Source organism: Cervus elaphus, chromosome 22 (genome assembly GCF_910594005.1).
Source record: "Cervus elaphus chromosome 22, mCerEla1.1, whole genome shotgun sequence".
Classification (NCBI taxonomy): domain Eukaryota; kingdom Metazoa; phylum Chordata; class Mammalia; order Artiodactyla; family Cervidae; genus Cervus; species Cervus elaphus.
This window is the reverse complement of record NC_057836.1, coordinates 15,406,273-15,430,797: the sequence shown is the minus strand read 5'-3', so window position 1 is coordinate 15,430,797 and position 24,525 is coordinate 15,406,273. Positions and strand designations below refer to the sequence as shown.

The 24,525-nt window shown below is 47.9% G+C and overlaps 1 protein-coding gene across 2 annotated transcripts in view; it reads left to right on the top strand.

Annotated features, from left to right (window-relative positions):
• Positions 1 to 24,525, top strand: part of ANO2 (anoctamin 2) — a 336,156-nt gene that overhangs the window by 84,771 nt on the left and 226,860 nt on the right. For both annotated transcript variants that reach the window (XM_043882141.1, XM_043882142.1), the window contains exons 5-7: positions 12,662 to 12,813; positions 13,935 to 13,989; positions 17,710 to 17,761. In XM_043882141.1, coding sequence (XP_043738076.1) covers positions 12,662 to 12,813; positions 13,935 to 13,989; positions 17,710 to 17,761 — 259 coding nt within the window. The remainder of the gene's footprint in view (positions 1 to 12,661; positions 12,814 to 13,934; positions 13,990 to 17,709; positions 17,762 to 24,525) is intronic.

Genomic DNA, 24,525 nt, shown 5'->3' with positions numbered 1-24,525 from the left:
TGTTTTCCAAAAACAACAACAGAGGAGCCAGTATTTTGTGAGGGACACTCAGGGTCCCTGTACAGGAAAGAGGCGGGAGGCCTGGCCTTTGGCCCCGAGCAGCCTGGGAAGGTTTGAAGTGCATGCTTTCTGACCTCTGCTCTTTGCTGAGGTGGCCCATCTAGATTGTGGTCAATATCTATGTTTATTTCTCACCCATCTTATTTAAAATATTTTATTGGGGGAGAGTGGCTTTACCATATGGTGTTACTTTCTGCTGTTCAGCAAAGTGAACCAGCCGTAGGTATACATCACGTTTTTACACATATGAACGAGCACCCGCCACCCGTCTCCGCCACACACACCCCTGATGTCCACTCAGCCCCCACGAGCCACCTCCCGGGAACTGATGAGGACGAGATGTTGGAGTCCGTTCTTGTGTTAATGTAGCAGGTTCATCCAGCAGCAAACCCATGTCCCCTGCCTTGTAGCGCAGATCTTAACCGCTGGACCACCAGGGAAGCCCCATCTTCTCATTTTCATGAACTGAAATTGTATAGAATTGCCATTAAGAATTTTCTGATGAGAGTGAGAAAATCAGTGTTACCACATTGGACTAAATAAAATTCCAGTTTAAAAGCAAAGAAATGTGGCATTTTAGTTAAGCTGGGTGGCCCCTTAGGAGTAAAATATTAATTCCGTTAAGCTTCATAAATTATTGGAAGTTGTGCTCCGTTACTTATTGCTGGCTCTTAGAAATTCTGATTTGATAACTGTGACTTCCGTAAAAATTCCAAGGGAAGACCCTCCCCAGGTTCCTGATGCCCACTCAGCCAGGCCAGAACCTCTGCCTTCTCGGTTATCCAGATTTGAGGCTTGGGTTGGTAAGGTTTCTCTAGAGAAACAGAACTAACAGCGTTGTTGTTGTTCAGTTGCCCAGTCGTGTCTGACTCTTTGCAGCCTCATGGATTGCAGCATGCCAGGCCTCCCCGTCCCTCACCATCTACCGAAGTTTGCCCAACATCATGTCCATTGCATCAGTGATGCCATCCAACCATATGTGTGTACATATATTATGTATATATATTTGATATATACATACATATATATATCATCCTCTTCTATCCATGGAGTTCTCCAGGCAAGAACACTGGAGTGGGTTGCCATTCTCTTTTCCAGGGGATCTTCCCAACCCAGGGATCAAACCCGGATCTCCTACATTGCAGGCAGATTCTTTACTGTCTGAGCCACCGGGAAAGCCCCTCCTGCCCTGATGTAGAGGAAATGGTTCAGTTTTGTCCAATCTCTTTCCTACTGAATGCCTGTCAATATCTTGGGAGAACCAATTGTCTGCAGAATGTACTCTGGGAAATTACATCCTAGGTTAAGTAAATTAAATTAACCCTAAATTAATTTAAATTAATTAAATTAATCCTAAGTTGGAGAGACAAAGCATTAAATTTTTTATTTTTTCATTACTATGGACTAGATCGGGGGCTTTCCTTGTGGCTCAGTGGTCATTTGTCCATGCAAAATTAAGAAACAGAATCACATTCTTTCCCCTCCTCACCTTGACCCTCTTCTTCCTTCATCAAGTAGTGATTGAATTCCTCTTTGGGATTATTTTGATAGTTTAGTGATTCCTCCCTGGTGACCAGAAAGTAAAAAGCAGGAGAAACTCCATGAAATTTATTGAAGATTGAGATATTCTAGATCCTTTATCCTTGGAGGAGGGCCACTGACTACTTAGCCTTCATGATGCCTTTCAGGACAGATTCTTTCGATTATTACAAATATCATTGATGATTTTTGAATGAACCAGAAGGGTAGCTGTTTATACTGATGGGTTATGGGTGAGGTCCTCTTCTTGTTGTCGCTGCCTATTCCCAAGCATTTGTTTTTAATAGTGATGCGGGGTTGGGTTTGTATTTGATATCTTTATGGTCTCTGGTGCATGCTCTTTGATTGCTATTTAAATAGGCTGGAAAGAGTGCAGAACACTTTTACTTATTTGGTTTTGTTTTCTGTAATGCTTCTCATCTTTAAAAATCAGAAAAAAACAAATTGATGCCACCTCCATGCCGTTGTTTCTGTGTGGAACCTGCGATGGCTTGGGGCCACCTTCTGGATGTGCATGCAGGCCTGGCAAGACCACAGACCTGACTCAGGGCTCAAAAACAGTGATGCCAAAAACATGAATGGGAAGTGAATTTGCAGTTTTTAAAATTAAGTTGTTTTTAGGCTCGTGATTGAAAAAAATTGAAAGAGAAGTGGTGGTTTTCCTTTTTGAAAGCCTCATATCCGACTGAACTGGGGCAGCACGTGCCAGATGGGTGGGCAGGACCCTGGATCCTCGTGGGCTGAGAGCAGAGGGCACTTGATAGAATTTGCCCAGTAGAGTAAAACTAGACTCTGTAGCTGGGATATGTGGTCGCTTTCCCAATGGGAGACATGGGAGCAGGGACCGTGGCTGCCCAGGGGGTAGGGGGTAGGGGCAGGGGAGGAGAGGAGCAGGGACAGAGGAGGGGGTGGTCAGCTTCAGGCACCTGGGTCTCATGGGCAGAGCTCTTCTTATTCAGTAAGAACTGGGATCAGTGATATGCTGGTTTATAATGGCTCTTGAGGTCTGATACATTTTCAGAAAATTTGCAAGCTGGTCATTATACCGCTGACTGAAATTGGCCATAGTGGGTGTATTTGCACCATAGGAATCAGTGACAGCTACATATCAGCCATCCAGCCCCCACACACGGAGGTGGCTGGTAAGCATTTCCCAGCGCACCACGGATCCGAGCCCTGAGAATGAGGACGGAGTGCACAGTCAGAGTGCCACCGTGGACCAGCGCTCTCCGGTGGTGGGGGCGGGCAGGCTGGAACCTGAGGGTGTTATGTGATCTCTGCTGTGGACAGTAAAGGGCTGTTGGTCAGAGAGGAGCTGGGAGTGACCGTGTCTCTTCAGGGACTCTGAACTGATGCCATATCAGTCACCTCTGATACAGAAAGGAACTTCCCCCTCCTGCCCACCTGCTCACTGCACCCCAGCCACACAGATCGTCCAAAATACAAGCCTGTTTCCCTCTCTGGGCCTTTTGCTTGATTTCTCTCCACCTGAGGACCTCCAGATACCAGGAGGCACTCCCCCACTCCACCAGAGTCTCTGCACAGACTGACATATCCGACTACCCAGTGTGAAGTGGGCCCCTGTCTCTCTTCTTCTCTCCATCCCCTTCTCTTGTGTGTGTGTGTGTGTGTGTGTTTAATACTCAGACTGCTGGATACTGAGTAGTGTATTTGTATCTCTGTTTTATTGTCTCTATCCTCACTATACTGGAAGCTCCAGGAGGACACTGGTTTTGTTTCCTCCTGTCAGCAGCAGAACCTAGAACAGGCCTGGGTACAGAGCAACCAGTAAACCAACATTTGATGATGAGTGAAAGGATGGATCTCATGTACCAGCCTGGTTCATTGGTCCTGGCTTACTGCAGAGTGATGCTGAGATGGGTTCTGAGTCTTCATTCAAGAGCATTGGAAGGATGCTGTGGTCCCTCAGGGTGGTCGGCAAGGGGGCGGGGGGGGAGGCAACATTGTGGTACATGGACCATAGCAGCCATCCCTGATCTGGGTCCTCAGTAGCCCCGTCAGTCACCAAAAAAACATTTAGAAATAGTCTAATTGTACCTGGAATGGGGCTGGGTTGTGTGTAAGGAGTCCTAGACCTTGGAAAGATCATGTTTTTCATTCATTCACCCATCCATCCATCTGCTTAGTGAATAGTTATTATCATTATGTCTGAGATATTCTGCTGATGGTTGGTGATGCAGTGGTGACTACAGCTGGTCTTGGCCCCATATGGCTTCGGTGTGGGGAGGATTCAGAAGTTAAATAGCTGGTGATGAGCTGGGAGGCACTGGAAGCAAAGATCAGGGTAGACAGAGAGCTAATGGGAGGAGACCAATTCAGATGGGGGGAGGGTGTGCAGGGTACCAGAAGGGTCCGTCCATTTGAGCTGAGACCCAAGGGCTGGGTAGGAGTTTGCAGGTAGGGAGGGCAGGTGAGAACCTTCCTGGGAGAGGGAAGGACATGTCTTCCCACCCCACATAAGAAAACCCTGGCCTGTGCAGGGAGCTGGGAGGATACCAGTGTGCGTGAAGCACAGACTGGGAACAGGGGGTGAAGGGGTGGGGTGGGTGGAGACTGAGGCTGCAGTGGGAGGCAGGGGTGGGGCTGGAAGGGACTCATCAGTCATGTAAGTAGTTTGGATTTTCTCCCACATTTTTAAAGTCAGCAAACATTCATTCATGTGTAGAGGACATTGAAAATGTAATTAAAAACCATAAGTGAATCCAGAGTTAGACCTCAGAGAATGTGCGTTTTGTAAATACATTGCTGTCTGCATTTGGCGAGGCTGTGGACAGGACATTGACTATGGGCACAGGGTGGGGTGGAGGGGCTGGGGAGCCCCTGCTCTTGGTGGGCACTGGGGCTCCTCTGGGCTCTAGGATGCAGCTGAGCAGAGTGGCTCCCAGTGCTCTTTGCATCTGGATTGGTGGGGGGTTTAGCGTCTGCTTGAGTAGGTAACCAGGCTTGTGCACAGAGTAGGTAACCAGATCTGTGCACCCTCAGATCTGGGTTCAGTGCCCGTGTGTCTGCCTGCATCCCCCTCTCTCCGTGCCCTCGGGTGCCAGTGGAACAGGAGAACCATGGATGCATTCTGCTGCATCATGAGCCCCTCTTTTTCATAACTTCTTTAGTCCAGCGGCGTCCACCCCAGTCCTGTTTGTGGGGCGACCTTCCATACTGTCTGGCTTCCCTGTGTATCTGAGCCTTTTGAAATGAAAGTTGAGCAGGTGATCATTTTCAGCCTAGTCGACCCTCAGTTACTCAGCGACCAGAGGCACAGAGGAAAACACAGATACATGGAAAGGGGAAGACGGTCTGGGCTAGTGTCTGCGGGGTCACAGGTGTAAGCAGACATGTGCTCATAGCTGAGCTCACTCTCCATCTTTTAGGCTAGTTTCTGCTTTTCCTACAAGTTGCAGAGAGAGGCCCTCTTAGATCAGTGTAGATGAGGGACTCGTGGATAATCAAGATTATTCTGTTTATGTTTCATATGGTTGTGGGCTTCCCACTGAGTGCATGCGTGCTCAGTCGCTTCAGTCATGTCTGACTCTTTGTGACCCTATGGACTGTAGCCCACCAGGCTCCTCTGTCCATGGGATTCTCCAGGCAAGGATACTGGAGTGGGTTGCCATGCCCTCATCCAGGGGATCTTCCTGACCCAGGGATCGAGCCTGGGTCTCTAGCGTTGCATGTGGATTCCTTACCACCGAGCCACTGGGGAAGCCCTCCCAGGTGGTGCTGGTGGTAAAGAATCTGCCTGCCAATGCAGGAGACCCAAGAGATGTGGGTTGCAGGAAACACCCGCCAATGCAGGAGATGCAAGAGATGCAAGAGGCTTGGAGAATTCCATGGACAGAGGAGCTTGGCAGAGGTCCATGGGGCCTCAGAGAGTCAGACACAACTGAGTGACTAAGCAATAGCAGCATATGGTTGGTTATACCCTTCTCTTGATCTTTGGGCGCCGTTGGATCTCCTAATGTTTGCGTGACATCGGCCATGTTAGTAAAACTTTCTGTGCCTCAGTTTCTTTACCCGTGAAATGGGGACAGCAACCTGTCCTGTCGGTGATAGACAATCACTGCAGCCTCGATTCCTTGCATCCCGGGAAGGAACATGATTCCAAGGCAGGAAGGAAACAAATTAGCCCTCAGACCACATTACCGTGCCCCTCCGGAGGGGAGAGTCTGGGGGAGACGAGCAGGGTGGGGGCGGAGGGGAAGAAGTAAGAGAAGAAGGCATCTCGGTAAACCTCTTAGCCTGTGACAGTGGGGCCAAAGCAAGCTTTTATGAGAACCACATTTGAGCCCTGGGATGAAAAATAAGAGCAACATACTTTAAAAATTATTTATGATTTTAAGCACATGAAAGGCGTATCATGTACCCGGGGAGGGCATAATGGGGACCAGCTGGAGAACATGTGTCCTGCCATTTTTGAGGATGTTCTTCATTCTCCTATGTCCAAGAATAACAGTAATAATGATGCTGCCGCTGATCATATTAATAATACTAAACAGGATCGGGGCACCTTTCCTGGACCCTGTGGAACACTGGGGAAGAGCTGGGCTGCTGGGCTTGGTGGGGGGCTGAGAGGGAGCTCTGACTTGCTTCCTTCTCGGGGACCACAGAGCCTTTACAAGGATCAGAGGTTTGAAAAGAGAGCCTGGATGGGGAAGTCAGGAAGCCTGGGTCCTGAGGGCTGGGTTCACGCCCCGATGCTGGCAATTCACCACTTCTCCGAGGCTCAGTTTCCCCATCTGTGACACAGTGATGTGAATGCAGCTGGTGGGCCTGGCTTGCAGAGTCTTTGTGGACCCTGCTGACATGGAGCCTGTGGGATTCCAGTGCTGGGTGCATGGCTGAGCATTCTGCATATGAGGTGAGGAGGGGTCCTCCTCACTGCTGGGCTTCTTCAGCCCTTGGTGCAATCAACCTCCAAACTCAGCGCCTGGTACCCAGGAGATGCCCAGATGTGTGTGTGTGCTATGAACGAATGTTTCCTTTTCATGAACTGTCTAGAGCCATAGAAGGTTAGACTTGGATGGTACTTTAAAAGCCATTTAGTCAAGTTCTGTCTTTTATAATCTGTGAAGTGGATTAGGAGAGGTTCTCAGCCTTGGGCTAATTATCCCCCTGCTGAGCGGACCCCAGGACTCTGCCACAATGCCCCTTGAATGGTGAGCTTTCCATCCAGGCTGGTGGGAAGAGGGGCTGTTCCCAGCCTTGCAGATGGGTTTTCTCTAGTGTCCGGCAGCTTCTCAGGAGGACTGTCTGCAGGATTCTTCATGAAGCTGTCTCCCCTTGGCTGCTCTGTCCTGGGAGCTCTGGTTGTTCTGGTATTCCCTGACCTACTTCCTAGCCTCCTCAGCCCAGGAAGTGTGCTGGGCTCCACCTGTTTCCCCTTCCTGCCCTGTAGCCCTGGACCTTTCTCTGGACAGTGAGCTGCAGCAAGCCCAGGACTCATCTTGTTTCCTTCTCTCAGGAAGTCGTTGCTGCCTGAGGTCTGGTATCTTCAAAACTGCTGTCTTAGTCTTCTTGGGCTGCTCCTTCAAAATACCAGGGGGATCAAACCAGTCAATCCTAAAGGAAATCAACCCTGAATATTCACTGAAAGGACTGATGCTGAAACTGATGTGCCAATACTTTGGCCACCTGATGGGAAGAGCCAACTCATTGGAAAAAACCCTGATACTGGGAGAGATGGAGGGCAGAAGAAAAGGGGGCAACAGATGATAAGATGGTTGGATGGCATCACTGACTCAATGGACATGAGTTGGAGCAAACTCTGGGAGATAGTGAAGGACAGGGAAGCCTGGTGTGCTGCCATCCATGGGATCACAAAGAGTTGGACATGACTGAGCAACTGAACAACAACCACCAAAATATCACAGACTGGGGGGGCTTATGAACAATAATACTTTCCTTCACCCAGTTCTGCAGACTGAAATTCTGAGACCAGGGTACCAGCATGGTGGTACAAAGGGTACCTGGTTCATAGCTCACACCTCCTTGCTGTGTCCTCACATGGAGGAAGGGGCTGGGAGCTCTGTGGGGTCTGTTTTAGAAGGGTACTAATCCAGTTCATGAGGACTCCACCCTCATGACCTAATCACCTCCCAAAGGCCCCACCTTCCACTAACCATCACTGGGCATTAAGACTCAGGATAGGAATTTTGTGGGAACAGAAACATTCCAACCGTAGCAACCTCTATTTTGTGTTTTTTGGTCAGAGTGTTTTGGTTGGCTCTGCTGGGGTAAATCTGCACCCTGTTAGTCCATCATAGTGGGAAGTGGAAGTTCCCCAATTCTCTCTTTAGAGATGAAGAATCTGGGAGGGAAAGCACCTTGCCCAAAGTCACACAGCTCGTTAGTGTCAGCAATGGCCAGCACCCTTGTTATTCACTCCATAGACATTATTGTGCTCTTCCTGTGTGCAAGGCATGCAGGGCATGCTCCTCAGACACCCACAGTCTGTTGGGGGGACAGACGAGTGAACCATGAGTTAGAGAGAAGTGTGGCCAACATTAGAATGCAGTATTCATTCGTAGGATGCTAGGGAAGGTTTCCTGAGAAAGCTGGCACTTGAGCTGGGTGGAGAAGGAGAAGAAAGGCGGCCAGGTGGAGCGGGAGGGGAGGAACTCCAGGAACAGGGACAACACGTGCAAAGCCATGAGGGGAGGAAGCAGCTGCTTTGTCCTCCAAGCTTAGCACCCATGGTATCGTGCATGGGGCTGCGTGCTGTGTCTGACTGTGGGCCTGTGCCAAGCTGCATCCCTGAGCATCTCTGCGGTCCGGGAAGTGGGCCGGGGTGCCTGCCCGGGCGTGTGTGTAGGGCCTGCAGCAGGGCCATGGGGTGGAGGTCGCCTTGACTCTCTCCTTCGAAACCATTTACATTTCTCTTGGAGGTGGATGAGGCTATTTGCAGGGATCTGGAGCACCCACTGGGGCTTCCCAGATGGTTCTAGTGGTAAAGAACCTGCCTGCGAATGCATGAACTGCAGGAGATGCAGGTTTGACCCCTGGGTCAGGAAGATTCCTTGGAGGAGGGCATGGCAGCCCACTCTAGTATTCTTGCCTGGAGAATCCCATGGACAGAGGAGCCCGGGGGGCTATAGTCCATGGGGTTGTGCAGAGTTGGACACAACTGGAGTGACTTAGTATGCATGCACGAAGCACTTATCTCCCCATCCAGGAACAGGCAGAATTTATTCTGGACCCATTCCTGGTTCCTCCAAAGACATGCCACAGGCCACATTCCCTTTAGCCCCATTCTCTAGGGAGCTCTTCTGGATTCACTGCCAAGAGGAGGTCAAGACCAGCTTGGAGGTGCTCAGCTAACCTTCTGCCAGGACACGATCCTAGGGCAGGTGTTGGGTTATTAATTCCCGAGTACAGGCTGTCCTGGCCTCTGCTGAGGCTTGGCTCCCATGAGCCTTTGCAGCTGGTGAGTAACCTTTCAGCCGGCCAGGGACTTTGGGCTGTGGCTTTATTCTCCAGCCTGACTTCTTCCTACCAAGGCCTATTACCTTATGACTGTCCTGTCCCCAGGATGGGCCCCTTGCGTGGCAGCCACTGCAGTCATCAATGCTGGGTCCCTGGAGATTTATCACTCATTTGTTCATTCATTTAACCAGGGGGATGGTTTGAACAGTGTCCTGCCTTCATCAAGATTGTTTGGTGGGGTGACTGGACATGAGCCAAATAATCATTCAAATAAGTTTAAAATCACAACTGTGATAAGCGCTGTGAAGGAGAGGAATTTGGGCTCACAAAAATGCTATGAAGATGGGACTTGACCTTGTCTGGAAGCCAGGAAAGACCTCCCCTAGGAAGTGACAATTGAGTGAGAACTCAAGTGTGAACAGAAGTCGGTGATTGGGAGGGAGGAGACAAAGGGTGCAGACTGCTAAAAATACTTCACAAGGCCAGTGGCTGGGTGCGGTGAGCATTGAACTGTGGGGCAAAAAAATGTGAAGACTTCTACAGGGCCCCACAGGCTGTGGTGAGAATTTTGGTTTTTATTGCAAAAGCAAAGCAAAAGGAGAAGAGGGCAGCATTGGATGAGATGGTTGGATAGCATCATTGACTCAACTAGACATGCATCTGAGCAAACTCCGGGAGATGGTGAAGGACAGGGAAACCTGGCATGCTGCAGTCCATGGGGTCGCAAAGACACGACTTAGCGGCTGAACAACAACAAAATTAACACAGTTCTAGTAAACAAAGAAACCAAAACCATAAAAGTGTTGGTGTATTAACTAAGGTTAACAGCTTCTTGGCACCTCCAGCCCCACCGCAACCTCCACTCCACACACTGGTCTCCATGTGCCTTTCTGTGTGACAGTCACGGTTCCTCCATCAGAACCCCAAGGGCCCAAGAACCAGGCTGGTTTTATTGTTGTTCAGTTGCTAAGTGATGTGCAACTCTTTGTGACCCCATGGACTGAAGCACACCAGGCTTCCCTGTCCTTCACTATCTCCTGGAATTTGCTCAGACTCACTGAGTTGGTGATGCCATCCACTACCTTGTCCTCTGCCACCCCCTTTTCCTTTTGCCTTCAGGCTTTCCCAGCATCCGGGTCTTTTCTAAGACCTAGGCTGTTTCTAACCCTTCTTAAATCCAGTTTGAACTTCCCGGCTTTTGTGTTTGCTTGGAATGTCTTTGCCAATATTTGTTCAAGCCTTATTCATTAGAAGTATTTGTAAGGTAAGGTTAATAGAAGTTTGGTCAAAGCATGTGTAGAGGCTACAATAAATGCCCATCCCTAGGGAAGGAACTCAACAAGTTAGAACGTGTGTCTGCTGTTTAATACGGTGCCTTCATGAAGGTGGTTGTACATGGACTGACCTGGAAAGATATGTGTCTCAGACATGTTGCTGCACATGAAAAGCAAATTGTAGGATCATACGTGAAATGCCATCACAGGTGTGTTAGAAAGGGATTCAGTATGAGAGAGAGAGAGTATATAAAACGTACTCCAAATTGTTGATAGAAGTTTCCTCTGGAGTGAGGTTGGAAGTGAAAGGAAGCTGTTGACATTAGCTAATACACTTTATGGCTTTTGTTTCTTTTTTCCCTTTTCTTTCTTTTCTGTTTTTTTTTTTTCCTTGACTGCACCTCAGTGTATGAGGAATCTTAGTTCCCTGGCCTGGGATTGAACCCGTGCCCCTATAGTGGAAGAGCAGACTCTTAACCCCTGGACCACCAAGGAAGACCCTGATCTTGATTTCCTTGTGTACTTGAACTGTGTTAATTTTGTAATTGAAATTAAAACACATAGAAAAAACTGTTAGAAGAAATAAACTGGGCTTATGTTAGTTGTTAGATTGGGGAGGTTCTCTCCTTGCCCCCAAATTATCATGATTTCATTAAAGAACAAAAAGAAAAAGGAAGGTGCCCTTTATGTTCAAGCCCAGCAGAAATGCTGCTCCTTCTATGAAGCACTTTCCTGATCCCTCAGCTGGACTTGCTGTCTCCTCTCTTTGAACCTTCGAAGCGTTTTGTGCCCCTTCTGTGCCATTTGTCTCCATTGATCTTACAAGTGCTTCATACATGTTTTACTGCCTCTTGAGATTTAAGCAACTTGAGGATATCATGAAAGAGAAGACAACTGGCTTCCTTTCATGTCATAAGATCTGAGTGTGGCTCTTGTTCTGGTCATCCACTGCAACAGGACAAATTCAATCCAGCTTAGTCCAGAGATCGAACCCACATCTGGCTTCTTCACCACTAGTGCCACCTGGGAAGCCCCCTTGGAAGGAGAGCTTGTGTAAAAAATTTGTGTTTAATGTTAGTCCATCAAAGCTTTGCTATGAAGAGTACAACCTCTGTGTCTTGGTGACAGCATCTGTGAATTAGAAAGACCAGATGCTATACTGTAGGCAAGCATGCTCTAGGCATTATAAGAAACTATAGTTTCTATGGGCTTGCCTGGTGGCTCAGATGGTAAAGAATCTGCCTGCAAGCAGGAGACCCGGGTTCGATCCCTGGGTCCGGAAGATCCCCTGGAGAAGGGAATGGCCACCCACTCCAGTGTTCTTGCCTGGAGGATTCCATGGAGAGAGGTACCTGGCAGATTACAGTCCATGGGGTCGCAAAGAGTCGGACACGACTGAGCAACGAATACTATAGGTTCTATGGTCATTATCCTGGCGCTAACGCTGTGCTTTACTCAAGAAAGGTACTTCTTCACTCAAGAAGGTGCTTGAGTAAAGCGCTCATTAGGTGTTCAGTACTTTGAAAGCAGACTCATTACTAAGAGGAGCACAGGAGAAGTGATGCTGGATGATCACATGGGGTGTGGTCTGGTTGTAGGCTACAGACTTGAGATTGGATTGACAAGCATTAAACCTAAACAGTCACCCAGTTACCATCTGTGTGACCTTTATTCACTCTTCTCACCGTTCTGAGACTTGATTTCCTCATCATAACCGGAGAGTAAGATTATCTACCCAGCTGGGTACAGTGCGTGTTGGAGCTGACTTGGGTAAAGTGCTTAGTATGGTGACATCATGGGCTTCCTAGGTGGTACTAGTGCTAAAGAATCCACCTGCCAATGTAGGAGATGCAGGAGACGCGGGTTCTATGCTTGGGTCAGGAAGATCCCCTGGAGGAGGGCATAGCAATGCATTCCAGTTTTCTTGCCAGGGAAATCCCGTGGACAGAGGAGTCTGATGGGCTTCAGCCCATAGGGTCGCAAAGAGTCAGACACGACTGAGCAACTGAACACATATCTGCACACACACACACACACACGATGGCATCACACAGTAGGCCTCCTGTGACGATGTAACGAAGCCGTATAGGAAGTGTGGACCCCTCACTGCACTTCTCCTTTCCTGAAGAGGTCACCTCCTTTTCATGCAAATAGTTGAGGGTGTTCGCCTCTGTGTGGGAGCAGTGGAGGAAGGGCAGGACGCTCTGCCTGGGTTCCCTGGCTCGTCCTTCCCCCCGAGTGTCCCTTACGGGGGATCTGACCCCCGTGCAGCTCTGGCTGCAAGCCCTGCCCCTCTGAGTGTCGGATGTGGCCTTCTCCTCCTCTCACTGGTAGCTTTGCCTTCGCAGATGTACGAGATCAAGTCACAAGGCAGCATTGCAAAGACGTTCAACAAGATTCTGCACAAACTGAGCGCGCCCCTGAAGCCCCGAGTACCCGAGCACAGTAACAGCCGGATGAAGAACCTCTCGTACCCGTTCTCCAGGGAGAAAATGTACCTGTGAGTAGCGGGGGCTGTGGGGGTCGGGTTGTGAAGCGGCCATCCAGATATAATTGTCCTTCTATAATAGAGAGGAAGCCAAGGTTCCGGGTCCGTCCAAGGTCATGCTGCCTTAAATGGCTGAATTGGGACTGACACGTTGACTTCCTGGCTGGCTGTTCTTTTGCACTCTGTGTCCTCCCTTCCCTGGCCCTTCGTCCACATCTGCCTGGACATCCGACCTGCCGCCTCCCACACGTCTCCACCACTCAGCTTCTGGGTTCCTTCAAGACCAGTTCTTAACACCCAATGAAAACATACTGTCCATCTCCTGAGTTTTCATAGTGATGGTCTATAAGTGGTCACGTTCTACTCTGCGTTAATGACTTGGAAACACACCTCAATGCCTGGGCTCCCGGGGTGGGGGTTCAGGCATCTGTGTTCCCTCCAACACAATGCCCTAAGCACAGTCACAGAGGTGGGTTTTTGTTTTTGTTTGAGTGCAAGGTCAACATTTGAAGTTTAGAACAGACACAGGTCTTACATAATTAGGAGTTTGGTATGTATTATGATTTTTGCAACAACAGGGACAATAGCAAATGAAAATTTAAAAAACAGTTATAACCCCAACATCCAGAAACTGTACTCTTCTTTGTTTTTTTTTTTTTTTTTTTAAACTGTCTTTGTACATACATGGGAATCCTTTTTACCTACTTTTGTTTTTAAAACTTGTTATTGTGTAACATTTTCCTCTCATAGTCTAAATGTTTCTACAGTATTTGTAAAGTTTTCTTAATTATAATTTCAAGTAGCTGCATGATAATCTATCCTTTAGGTTTTGGAATTGCATATTCCCTCCATAATCTTTGTTACAAGTAACTTTGAAAGGAACGTTTTAATGTAGGGAACTTTTTTCCTTCTGTTGCATTTGTTTTCCTAATGATAAATTTCTCTGAAAAGTTTTCAGAATTACTGAGTTGGAAAGAGTGTAAACATCATAAGTGTGTGTGAGTGTGTGTGTGTGTCTTACCCATCTAGCTATGTTGTTTTCTAGACGCTTGCCCTGGGCCTGGGGTGACAAGTGGTCCCAGGACAAGGATACAGTAATGAAATGCACTGACAGGCTTTCTTGGTGTCTGCAGGTACAACATCCAGGACAAGGACACCTTCTTTGATAATGCCACCCGTAGTCGCATTGTAAGTAAACCAGCTAACCAGGTGCTTAACCAGTTGTGGTGGGCTCGGGAGAGGGTGGGGAAGCCTGAATCCCCTTTGACAGGGCATCTTTCTCCATCCCTGCTGCCTCCCATCATCCTTTGCTTGGAGTTGCCTCGCAACCGGGAGTAGCATCCAGGAGCTTCCCAATCTCAGTAGTGACATAGTCTCAGGTTGTGAAGGATATCTTCTCTTTATGGTTGTCCCACCCAGGCCCTTCTTGGAATCATAAAAGCAGGGACTATCAGAGCTCGGGGCTGGGGGTGGAGGGACTTTCAGCTAGTCAGGTGACCCCCTTGCTTGACAGTTGAGGAAACTGAGGCTCTACGATGTAATGAATTTTAAAAATTCGGGCATATTGTTCGTGTCTGAAGGAGTATTCACTGCTGTGCCTCTGTGACTCTTTCTTTTATCCTCAAAGGGTCCTGGGCATTGATGTGTCAGAGAATGTTAGAACTGGACTGTTTGTCCAAGGACACAGTTACCAGCCTGTTCAATAGAAGCCAACATTCGTGATGATGGCCGTTCTTCTACTTTTTTGTTGTTTTATTAAACTATTTAAATATTTGAAATATATATTTTAAAAGTCTCAGAAGCTACAGGACGGGCAAGACTGCACAGCAGCAACTAAAACCAACAAACCAACCAACAAAAACCCCAGGAAGTGTTAAAAAACAACAGAAGTTAATTTATTTCCTCTATGCAAAATGATGCTTTCCTGATATTTTCTAGTCTATCCATTGAAATATAATAAATCCAAACCGTAAATAAGTATAGCACAGATGATCATGGGGGCTAATTGTTGGTCTGTGTTGAGGGCGGTGAGGCTGGATGCTGTGGTAACTGCTGGGGTGTTTGCACAGGATCTAGAGGGAAGGTGGGAGACATGCATGCCATACATTTTCCAGTCTTCTCCTACTGTCTTTTTCCCTTTCAAAGCCAGGGTTCTGGATTTTGCAGGATGGTTGATTCTAATGAAAATCTGCCTAGGGCCTGGACCCTGCAGCCCCAGTCTGAGCTGTAGGGCATCTCTCTTCACTATACGTTTGTCCTCTACCCACCTGGAGAGCATCCAGCCTACGGACAGAAGAGGAGAGAGAAAGACGGGCCCCAGGAGCACTGCTCACAATGGAAACATGGCATCGTGTTTCCCTTGGGAAGGACTTAGGTTTCAAATAAGGAGGAGGAATAAGAATGGACCTTGTATCGAACAACTGACTTTCAAAACTGGGAAAGGAGTATATCAAGACTGTATATTGCCACCCTACTTATTTAACTTATGTGCAGAGTACATCATGCAAAATAATGCTGGGCTGATTGAATCACAAGCTGGAATCAAGATTGTCAGGAGACATATTAACAACCTCACATATGCAGGTGATACCACTGTAATGGCAGAAAGCAAAGAGGAGCTAAAGAGCCTCTTGATCAAGGTGAAAGAGGAGAGTGAAAAATCTGGCTTAAAACTCAACATTCAAAAAATGAAGATCTTGGCATCCAGTCCCATCACTTCATGGCATAGATAGAGAAAAATTGGAAACAGTGACAGATTTTCATTTCTTGGGTTCCAAAATCACTGCAGACAGTGACTGTAGCCACAAAATTAAAAGACGTTTGCTCCTTGGAAGAAAAGCTATAACAGACCTAGATAGCATATTACAAAGCAGAGACATCGTTTTGCCAACAAAGGTCCATCTAGTCAAAGCTGTGGTTTTTCTAGTAGTCATGTACAGATGTGGGAGCTGGATCATAAAGAAGGCTGAGCGCCAAAGAATTGATGCTTTCAAATTGTGGTGCTGGAGAAGACTCTTGAGACTCCCTTGGACAGCAAGGAGATGAAACCAGTCAATCCTAAAGAAAATCAACCCTGAGTATTCACTGGAAGGACTGATGCTGAAGCTGAAGCTCCAGTACTCTGGTCACCTGATGCAGAGAGCCGACTTATTGGAAGAGATCCCGAGGCTGGGAAAAATTGAGGGCAAGAGGAGAAGAGGGTGGCAGAAGATGAGATGGTTAGATAGTATCACCAATTCAGTGGACATGAATTTGAGCAAACTCAGGGAGATAGTGAAGGACAGGGAAGCCTGGCGTGCTGTAGTCCATGGACAGGGAAGCCTGGCGTGCTATAGTCGCAAGGAGTCGGACACAACTTAGGGGTTGAACGACAGCAACAACTTAGAGAGACTTCCATGTCAGCAGGGTGATGAGCAGGGTGAGCAGGGATGGAGGATTGGAGGAAGCCACAGAACATCTCCAAGTCATGCTGAAAACATAGCCTTGACTCTGCCTGCAGAATGGGCAGGAAAACACTCCAGTTCTCTTGGCCTGGTGTTCTAGGAAGATTTAAAATGGGCATATGATTTCTTTTATCTTCCTTTGTAAAAAAGTGTGAGCCTCCCATTGTCCGGGTTGATGCTGTTACAAGCAGTTTAACTCTCGCCACGGCTCAGGTCCCACGTCTTGGGGGGGAAGTTATAGGGTGTTGTGGAAATTACCCGACAATTGCAAAGTGCTTGTAAAATGATGGACTGCCATATAAATGCTGTTCCTAATTATTACTGCTGTTGAATACGGCACCGTGTTATAAGCGAATTAAGCATTCTTGGGCCCCATTCTGCTGGAAGTCATTTATTTTCCACTCCTTCTGTTCTGTGGCTGGAATGTGGGAGTGTGAATGGTGATGGTGTAACACATCTTTTCTCGTCCTGGAGGCTTCTTCCTTCCCCTCCTGCCCATTCCCCAGTCTACCCCACTCTGTGACAGGGGGAGAAAGAGGCTTGAGGTTTGTCTTGGGGTCTGCTCTGCCCCAGACTTTGGTCTGAGGGCCTTGCCAGCATCTCCTTAGGCCCGTGTCCTTGTGCCCTCTTCCCTGTGGCTGTCTGGGCAGCCCAGTCACATGTCCCAGCACAGAGTTCCATCCCTGGCATCTCCTTAGAGCTGGGCACAGACTTGGGACCCATTGGAGGGCACTAGTTGGCCAGCAGGTTTATGCTGCCCCCTGGGATTCCTTGGTTTGGATGCTCTCAGCACTCTGCCCTCACAGGGTCCATACAAGCTCCCCACTCAGGGGCTGTAGATCTCTTGATGAGCTGTGGTCATTGGGCAGCTGTCTGCTGTGTGCCCAAAATTTCTCCACGTCTTTGAGACATGGAGTCTTGAGGACCTGGGAGAACTACTCTGCCTGGGGAGGCAAGATGCTCAGGCAAAGAAGTAATAGTCCCAGTGACCAAGACATAGGGGACCCTTTTCCAATTGCCAAAGCACTTTCTTGGTTCCTCCAAACATCTCTGAGAGATAGCTCCATTACAGAGGGGACCACGGGCCCTCAGGACCCGCCCGGAGCTTGCCCAGGACCCCTCAGCAGCAGGGCACTGTTGGGGCTGATGAGGAAGGCACCCCTCCTCCTTGCCTCTCCCCACCCCCAAGCGTCCTCCCAAGACCTCACAGAGGGGTGTGGGTCTGGGGTCCCCTTCCCTCCTGTAACTTCAGTCAACATACAACCTTTTCTTCATTTTTCGGGAGGCAGGGCAAGGTGTGGAGTGTGTGTGAGGGGGTTAGATGCTCTGTTTGAATGTGCTTGACCTGCAGTCTGTAAGCTGGCACCTGCCTGGGTACCCCCCCCCCCCCCCCAACACACACACACCAGGCTGGGGCTGCAGCACGTGGCCCAGGTGTTCACAGCCTGGCTGTTTTCTGTTTTAGGTGCATGAGATCCTGAAGCGCACAACCTGCTCTCGAGCCAACAACACGATGGGTAAGGTCCCTCCCACTGCGGGCCATGCTGATGGGGGGCCAGGGCATCCTTTCAACAGATGAGAGCAAGACAAACAGACACCCACTTGGAGGGGGCGCCCCACCGGCCCCCGGGGATAGAGGGAGTCCCGTTTCTTGTGGGGCTGGGGCTGCCCCCCAGTATTCACCCCGGGTCTCTGTCCTTCCTCTCCTCTCCCTGAAGCCATGCTGACACCTTCCACTTGATCCCAAGTTCAGCTGCTTTCTTTTCACCATCTCCAAAGTGTTTTAATAACTGCCCAAATCATGGCTGGTTTTTATTCATTTTTTAAGAAGAAAGACATCTTAGTGGCCTTTTAGTCCAAGCATCTGCCTTGATGTTTAAAGAAACTGACCACCAGGGAGGGCGGATCAGTCTGAAGACGCCTCTTCTGAGTTCAGCATTCTTGTCACCATGTCTGACTGAGCCTGTTTGCCTTGTGATTTGGTTTTTGAATCTGGGGGTGTTTGTGTTTGAAACAGGACCCCCAGCATTTGGGTACCAGGTAGGCAGTTGGGACACTGATGGGTGATGAAGGGACACAGGTGATGGCAGGGTGACACCACGAATTTACATCCATGCTCAGGTGTCTTGTCCATACGGTCTCCCTGCAGGTGGAAGACTCTATTCAAAGGGGCTACTGTTACTTGTCACTCAGAAAACCTGTCACTCTGAGGTGGCAGACCTTTCACTTTTGAGGCAGCTTTGAGTTGAAAAGAGTCATTTAGAGAAAAGTCTAGAGAATAATAAAGTAGGCAGCCAGATCAAGCCAGTCAATTCTAAAGGAAACCAACCTTGAATATTCACTGGAAGGACTGGTGCTGAAGCTGAAGCTCCAGCACTTTGGCCACCTGATGCAAAGAGCTGACTCATTGGAAAAGACCTTGATGCTGGGAAAGACCGAGGGGAGGAGGAGAAGGGGACGACAGAGGATGAGATGGTTGGATGGCATGAGTTTGAGCAAACTCCGGGAGACAGTGGAGGACAGAGAAGCCTGGCATGCTGCCGTCCATGATGTTGCAGAGACTTTGTGACTTAGCACGATTTAGCAACTGAACAATGTGACAAGAACTGAGGACCCCCAGAGGCAGCAAGAGGTCTGAAGATGTATTTTGTGCTTTGTTGTAGCCTCTGTCAAAGTCCTAGAATTTGCCATCATTTAGCTCAGTTGGTAAAGAATCCGCCTGCAATGCAGGAGACCCCGGTTCGATTCCTTGGTTGGGAAGATCCCCTGGAGAAGGGATAGGCTACACTCCAGTATTCTTGGGCTTCCCTTGTGGCTTAGCTGGTAAAAAATTCGCCTGCAATGCGGGAGACCTGGGTTCGATCCCTGGGTTGGGAAGATCCTCTGGAGAAGGGAAAGAATACCCACTCCAGTATTCTGGCCTGGAGAATTCCATGGACTGTATAGTCCATGGGGTTGTAAAGAGTCAGACACGACTGAGCCACTTGCACTGTCAAAGTCCTGGAATTTGCCATAATTTCTAATCCAGTTCACTCCTCTGCTGCTGTTGCTAAGTTGCTTCAGTCGTGTCCGACTCTGTGCGACCCCATAGATGGAAGCCCACTAGGCTCCCCCGTCCCTGGGATTCTCCAGGCAAGAATACTGGAGTGGGTTGCCGTTTCCTTCTCCAATGCATGAAAGTGAAAAGTGAAACTGAAGTCACTCAGTCATGCCCGACTCTTAGCAATCCCATGGACTGCAGCCTACCAGGCTCCTCCGTCCATGGGATTTTCCAGGCAAGAGTACTGGAGTGGGTTGCCATTGCCTTCTCCGAGTTCACTCCTCAGTTGCATTAATTTGCCTTACATCCCCCTTGGCTGGACCAAAACTGCTCCCTCGGGTGTCACAAGTGATTTTTTACTGCCCGCATTTCATGGCTTCTTCCTCCTCCTTCATCGTCCTGCATCTTACTGAATGAAGACCTGTTCGCTGAACCTCCATCTTCTGACAGTTGAGATCCAGGGAGGGGCCGCTGATCCACTAATCGCTGTCCTTCTGTTTCTTCCTCCTGGACCACACTCAGCTTCCTTTTCCTCCTCCCCCATTTTCAAGGTTGTCTTCTCCACATTCCTTGGCCTCCTTATTCTCACTCTGAACAGAATTCTTACAGCCTTGAATTCCTATTTCTCCTCTCTCCCATTCCACACCCATCTTTATAGCGACTGGCTAGATACCTCCGCTGAGGTGTTCCCGGAACCTTCAAATCAGTGTCTCACTATGCCCATTTCCATCTCTTTCTTCTTTTGCCCTCTCTGTCTCCCCCACTTCTCTGCCTGTTAACATGACTACCCTCTGGTTTTACTCTTGATGTTCCCTTTGCTGGAATATCCTACTCCACGTCTCAGCTGGGCCCACCCCCTAGACCAAACATCTCTGTCCCCTGGTTCTCCCTGTATGCTCTATGCTTGGAACTCCCATCAAGTTCTGTGTCTTTCTTGGTGATTATGTTCTGTGGCTTAGACTCCCAAGACAGTCCTTGAGAAGTGTCTGGGTCATCTTTTATCCCCCAGTGCCCCTGGCTGGCTGCCCTGCATGTTCCACTCAGTTGACTTGCTTTATTGAACTAATTAAACGTGCCCAGCCAGCTGATTTCACAGCAGTAACTGGTGAGTTCCCAACGATGGGTGTTTGTGGACAAATGACTTCAATTCTCTCCAACTCAGTTTTCCCTTTTAGGTAAATCGGGGTGAAAATGATCTGTCTTGCAGAGTTTTTGTAAAGACTGGATAGAAAACTGTTTTGTAAACTGGAAAGTCCTTAAAAACTGAAGTTTATTTTGTGGGCAGCCTCTAGATTGTTGAAAGGTCATTAGAGCCCTTCTACTTTAAGACAGCAAGTTTTTATTTCCCCCCTTTGAGGATCTGGGGGTGTGTGTGTGTGATGCCACAAAGTCAGACATCTAAAGGATTTTGTTGTTGAGTAGTTTTCAACAATTCCTTTCTTTTTTGACATTTAGAAACCATTTATTAAGTGCCCGCTTAGTGTCAAATAACGTTATAGAAACTGAGACATGGCAAGATGAATTTGACCTAATTTCTATCCTCGTGGGGCTCTTGGTTTAGCCATGTGGACAAACATGTAAACAGATAATTAGGAGATGATCAGGTAGGTATGATATTAGAACTGTACAGAGAGGGTGAAGGGCACACAGACTAAGAGCAGCCAATTCCCATGGATGCATCTAAGTACCATCATAAGTTTATCTAGTGTTAGGACTTCCCTGGCGGTCCAGTGGTTAAGACTCTGAGCTTTTTCAGTACATGGAGTATGGGTTCAGTCCCTGGTTGGGGAACTAAGATCCCACATGCTGCAGGGCGTGGCCCCAAAATATTGTCTAGTATTAGTTTCATGGTGCCTGGGAAAGCTGGTGAGTCAGGAATTATCTCTAGTTACCAAAGGCACAAGATGGATGGCTCGTTCAAGGTCACATACTGAGACACTGTCAGAACTGGGACGAGAACTTGGGTTCTCTCACTCTGATCCTGTCTCCGCTGCAATCCGGATACAGAGAACTAGGCATGGAGTTGGGCTGCGTCTTCAGAGGCTGCTGCTTCCACGGTAGTTGCTGATGATTTATTAGCTTCTAACAAGGGACGTGTGACTGAACTGTGTTTCCCAGCAGAGGAGGATGCTGAAGGCCAATTCTCGGGTTCTTTGACTTCTGCCTGGGAAAATCCAGCACCCTTTCGGCTTTTTGGCCAACTTACCATCCTACTTAGAAGTTCAGAAAGGAAGAGGAATGTGATAACATTGTGAGTCCTCAGGATAATGCGGACCTTTGAGTCATGGGTCAATTTTGATTTTATTGCCCTTCTCTCTGGTTTTATAGAGAAACGCCAAGGGGCTAGAACTGGCTTAGATTTCCTCCAGAGGAGGTTTGCCTCATAAAACTAAAAAAAAAGGAAGAATAGGATCATGCGTGGAATTGTTTTCCAAGGTATTTTCATTGATCTTTCAGTCTCAGATTTACCCTTTATGTGGGATTTACCCTTTATGTGGTATTTACCATTACCTTCGTGGCCAGTCTACAAAGCTTTAATTCCTTCCCCATTGTCCTCAATTGCAGTAGAGATTAGGAGATGAAAAGATGATAAAGATCAGAAATATTCTTAGAAGATGGAAAAATAAGAAAAAAGATAATAATAATTCAGACATACTTCCATTCATCTGGTATTATCACTTTCTTCTTTGTAGAAAGTACGTTTTTCTGAATGCCTACTTTTGTAGAGCATTATACTGTATGCAGGGTGTATGTATTGATTTATTTATATTCCTGTCTTGTTCCACAAAATTTCAGAGGTAGCTTACAAGAAAAACAATAAAGCAGCATAATATAAATAAAAAAATAAGAACCAGGAAAAACACAAAATAGAATGTCGAAGCTAGGAGGAAAAAAGTAGAAGACAAATATTCAAACCATATGGCCCTCTAGTTTCTGCAGTTGGGTTGCAAATTTGACCTTGAACCTAAGTGAGAGGGGAATACATTCAGTGATGTAGCACTTAAGATCCTCAGCAATATCTTTTTATATAGAAATTTTTCTAAAGTCTCTCATATAATTCCCTGCTTTCTAATACAGGTGATGCAAACACAGAGTCTCTATAAAGGCATATGTAAATATATGTACGATTCAGGATAGTCCTTGAGAACATAAGTTTATTTATGTTTCCTCGAGGATTATCAAAGTGTTATTGGGGTTGTTTTGTCCCCACTATCTGATTTTTTTTGAATTCTGGACTCAGGTAACCTCCCTCCTTGAGTTTTGCTCTTTCAAGGTTTGCCTTGCTCTTTGGGACACAGAAAAACCAACTCATTAGGACTGACGATGAAAAGAGAGGGAAAAGACACTGAAGGAGGGTCTGGAAGATTCTGCTGTGGTTAGGGGCAGGACCTTGAGGGATGGGCTGCATGAGAGGCCTAGATAATGTTTCCTCCTGGGTTCTCTGTTGTGAGAGCTGAGATGACCAGATCAGAGGTCTCTGTACACAGAAGAATTTCTCCCTATAACCAAGGTATGGATTCCTCACACGTGTGTCATTGTATGTTTTGCAAAGCATTTTCACACTCTTTATCTCATTTGATCCTCTAAACTCCCATGCAGAATAGGTTCAATGGATAAACTACTTTCACAACAGAGAGATGAACTTCCAGCCCAAGGAGAGAGATCTGGAGACCAACTGAACCCCAAGTCTCTTGGCTCTTCTTCACTGATCTTGTAATTAATCAGTTAATAAATGGATGAAGTTATTGGGTAAGATTTTCCAGTGAAAGTGGAAGTTTAGGTTTTCCCACTGGACATCCATTCATTCAGCAAATATTTATTCATATGCTGCATATCATTCATGTTTGAGACCTAGGGACTAGAGTAGGATATAGGTCAGAGACAGATCCTTGCCCCTACGGGGCTTACATTTGCGAGGAGTGAATAAGCCATGTGACTGTCTGACAAGAGAGATGCCTGCAGGGAAAGCAAGTGATACAGAAGACATAAAGGGAGCCAGCCACTGCAGGGAATCAGGTTAGGGTCCCACCAGGAATGAACAACCCACTCAAATGAGCATCGTTCAAGGCAGGAGTATCAACAGAGAGACCATTTACAGAGGTATGAGCAGGGGGTTGGGGGTGCCAGGGCAGTGTGGTGTCCTAGATTCAGCAACAGGGGAGCTGTTACCATCTCTGGGCTCGTGAGACAGGAGAGGGGTTCCTGGTGGTGAGAGGGACAGAACTGGGCCAAGGACGGGAGCAGGTGACTGTAAGGGGAAGAGGCTCCTCCCTCCCTCTGACCTGCCAGACCCGGGAGAAACCAGTGGATCTTGGGACCCCGCTGATGTCAGAGAGAGAAGGGGAGAGGGTGCCTTTTTAAAGGAGACAGAGGCGGGAGAGGCTGGGGAAGCACCAGTTCCAGCTGTGGGACCAACAAACTGCGAGACTTTGGTCAAGTCACGTTCCCTCACTTTGCCCGTTTCTCCCCTTTTGAACCCAAGGAGGGACCCCTCCATGTTCTTGAAGTTTCTTTCAAGCGCTGATATTCCCTAGGTTTTAATTGGAAGGAGCAACATGGTCTTCTTTCTGCGGGAGCCAATCAGGTCTGGAGAGGGACCGACTTTCCTCCAGGCGCACAAACTGTGTTTTTAACCTGCTCCCCAGGTGCCTCTTAGGGACTCTACAGGTAGACAGGATGAGTGCCCCATGAGCTACCACAGGCTTCCTACCCTGCCGCTGTCCAGGAGTGGGGAGAGGGGCCCACGCGCTCACCTTCTGGGGATCTGACTCTAGCTTCTGTGAATGAAGACCCTAGCTTCAAATGAAGCCCAGTCTTCTCTGTGAATGGCTTAATCTTTTTTGTGACTTTTTCTCACAGTTGCTACTTGGGCATTCAGTGTTCAGTCCCTTTCAGAGTCTTAGCCAACAGTACCATCTCTTGGATTTTCTCTCTTCTTTTTTTCTCTTTTTTCTTTTTTTTTTTTTTAATTTTTCAGTGAAAGGAGGGGCAGAGGGTAAAACTAAGCAGAAGAGAGGGGAGCTGACCTTGAAAAAGGGATGGGCATTTGGTGACGGTCTAACATTTTGCCTGCCGTGCTGCAGTCCATGGGGTCACAAAGAGTCAGATGCGCCTTAGCGACTGAACAACCGCTCCTGTAACTTCCCAAGACGACTCACTCCTTGTGTCTTTGTCACTTGGGGAGTGAGGGATGGGGGATGATGCACCCACCACAGCTAGAGCCTGGGTGTGCCTGTGAGT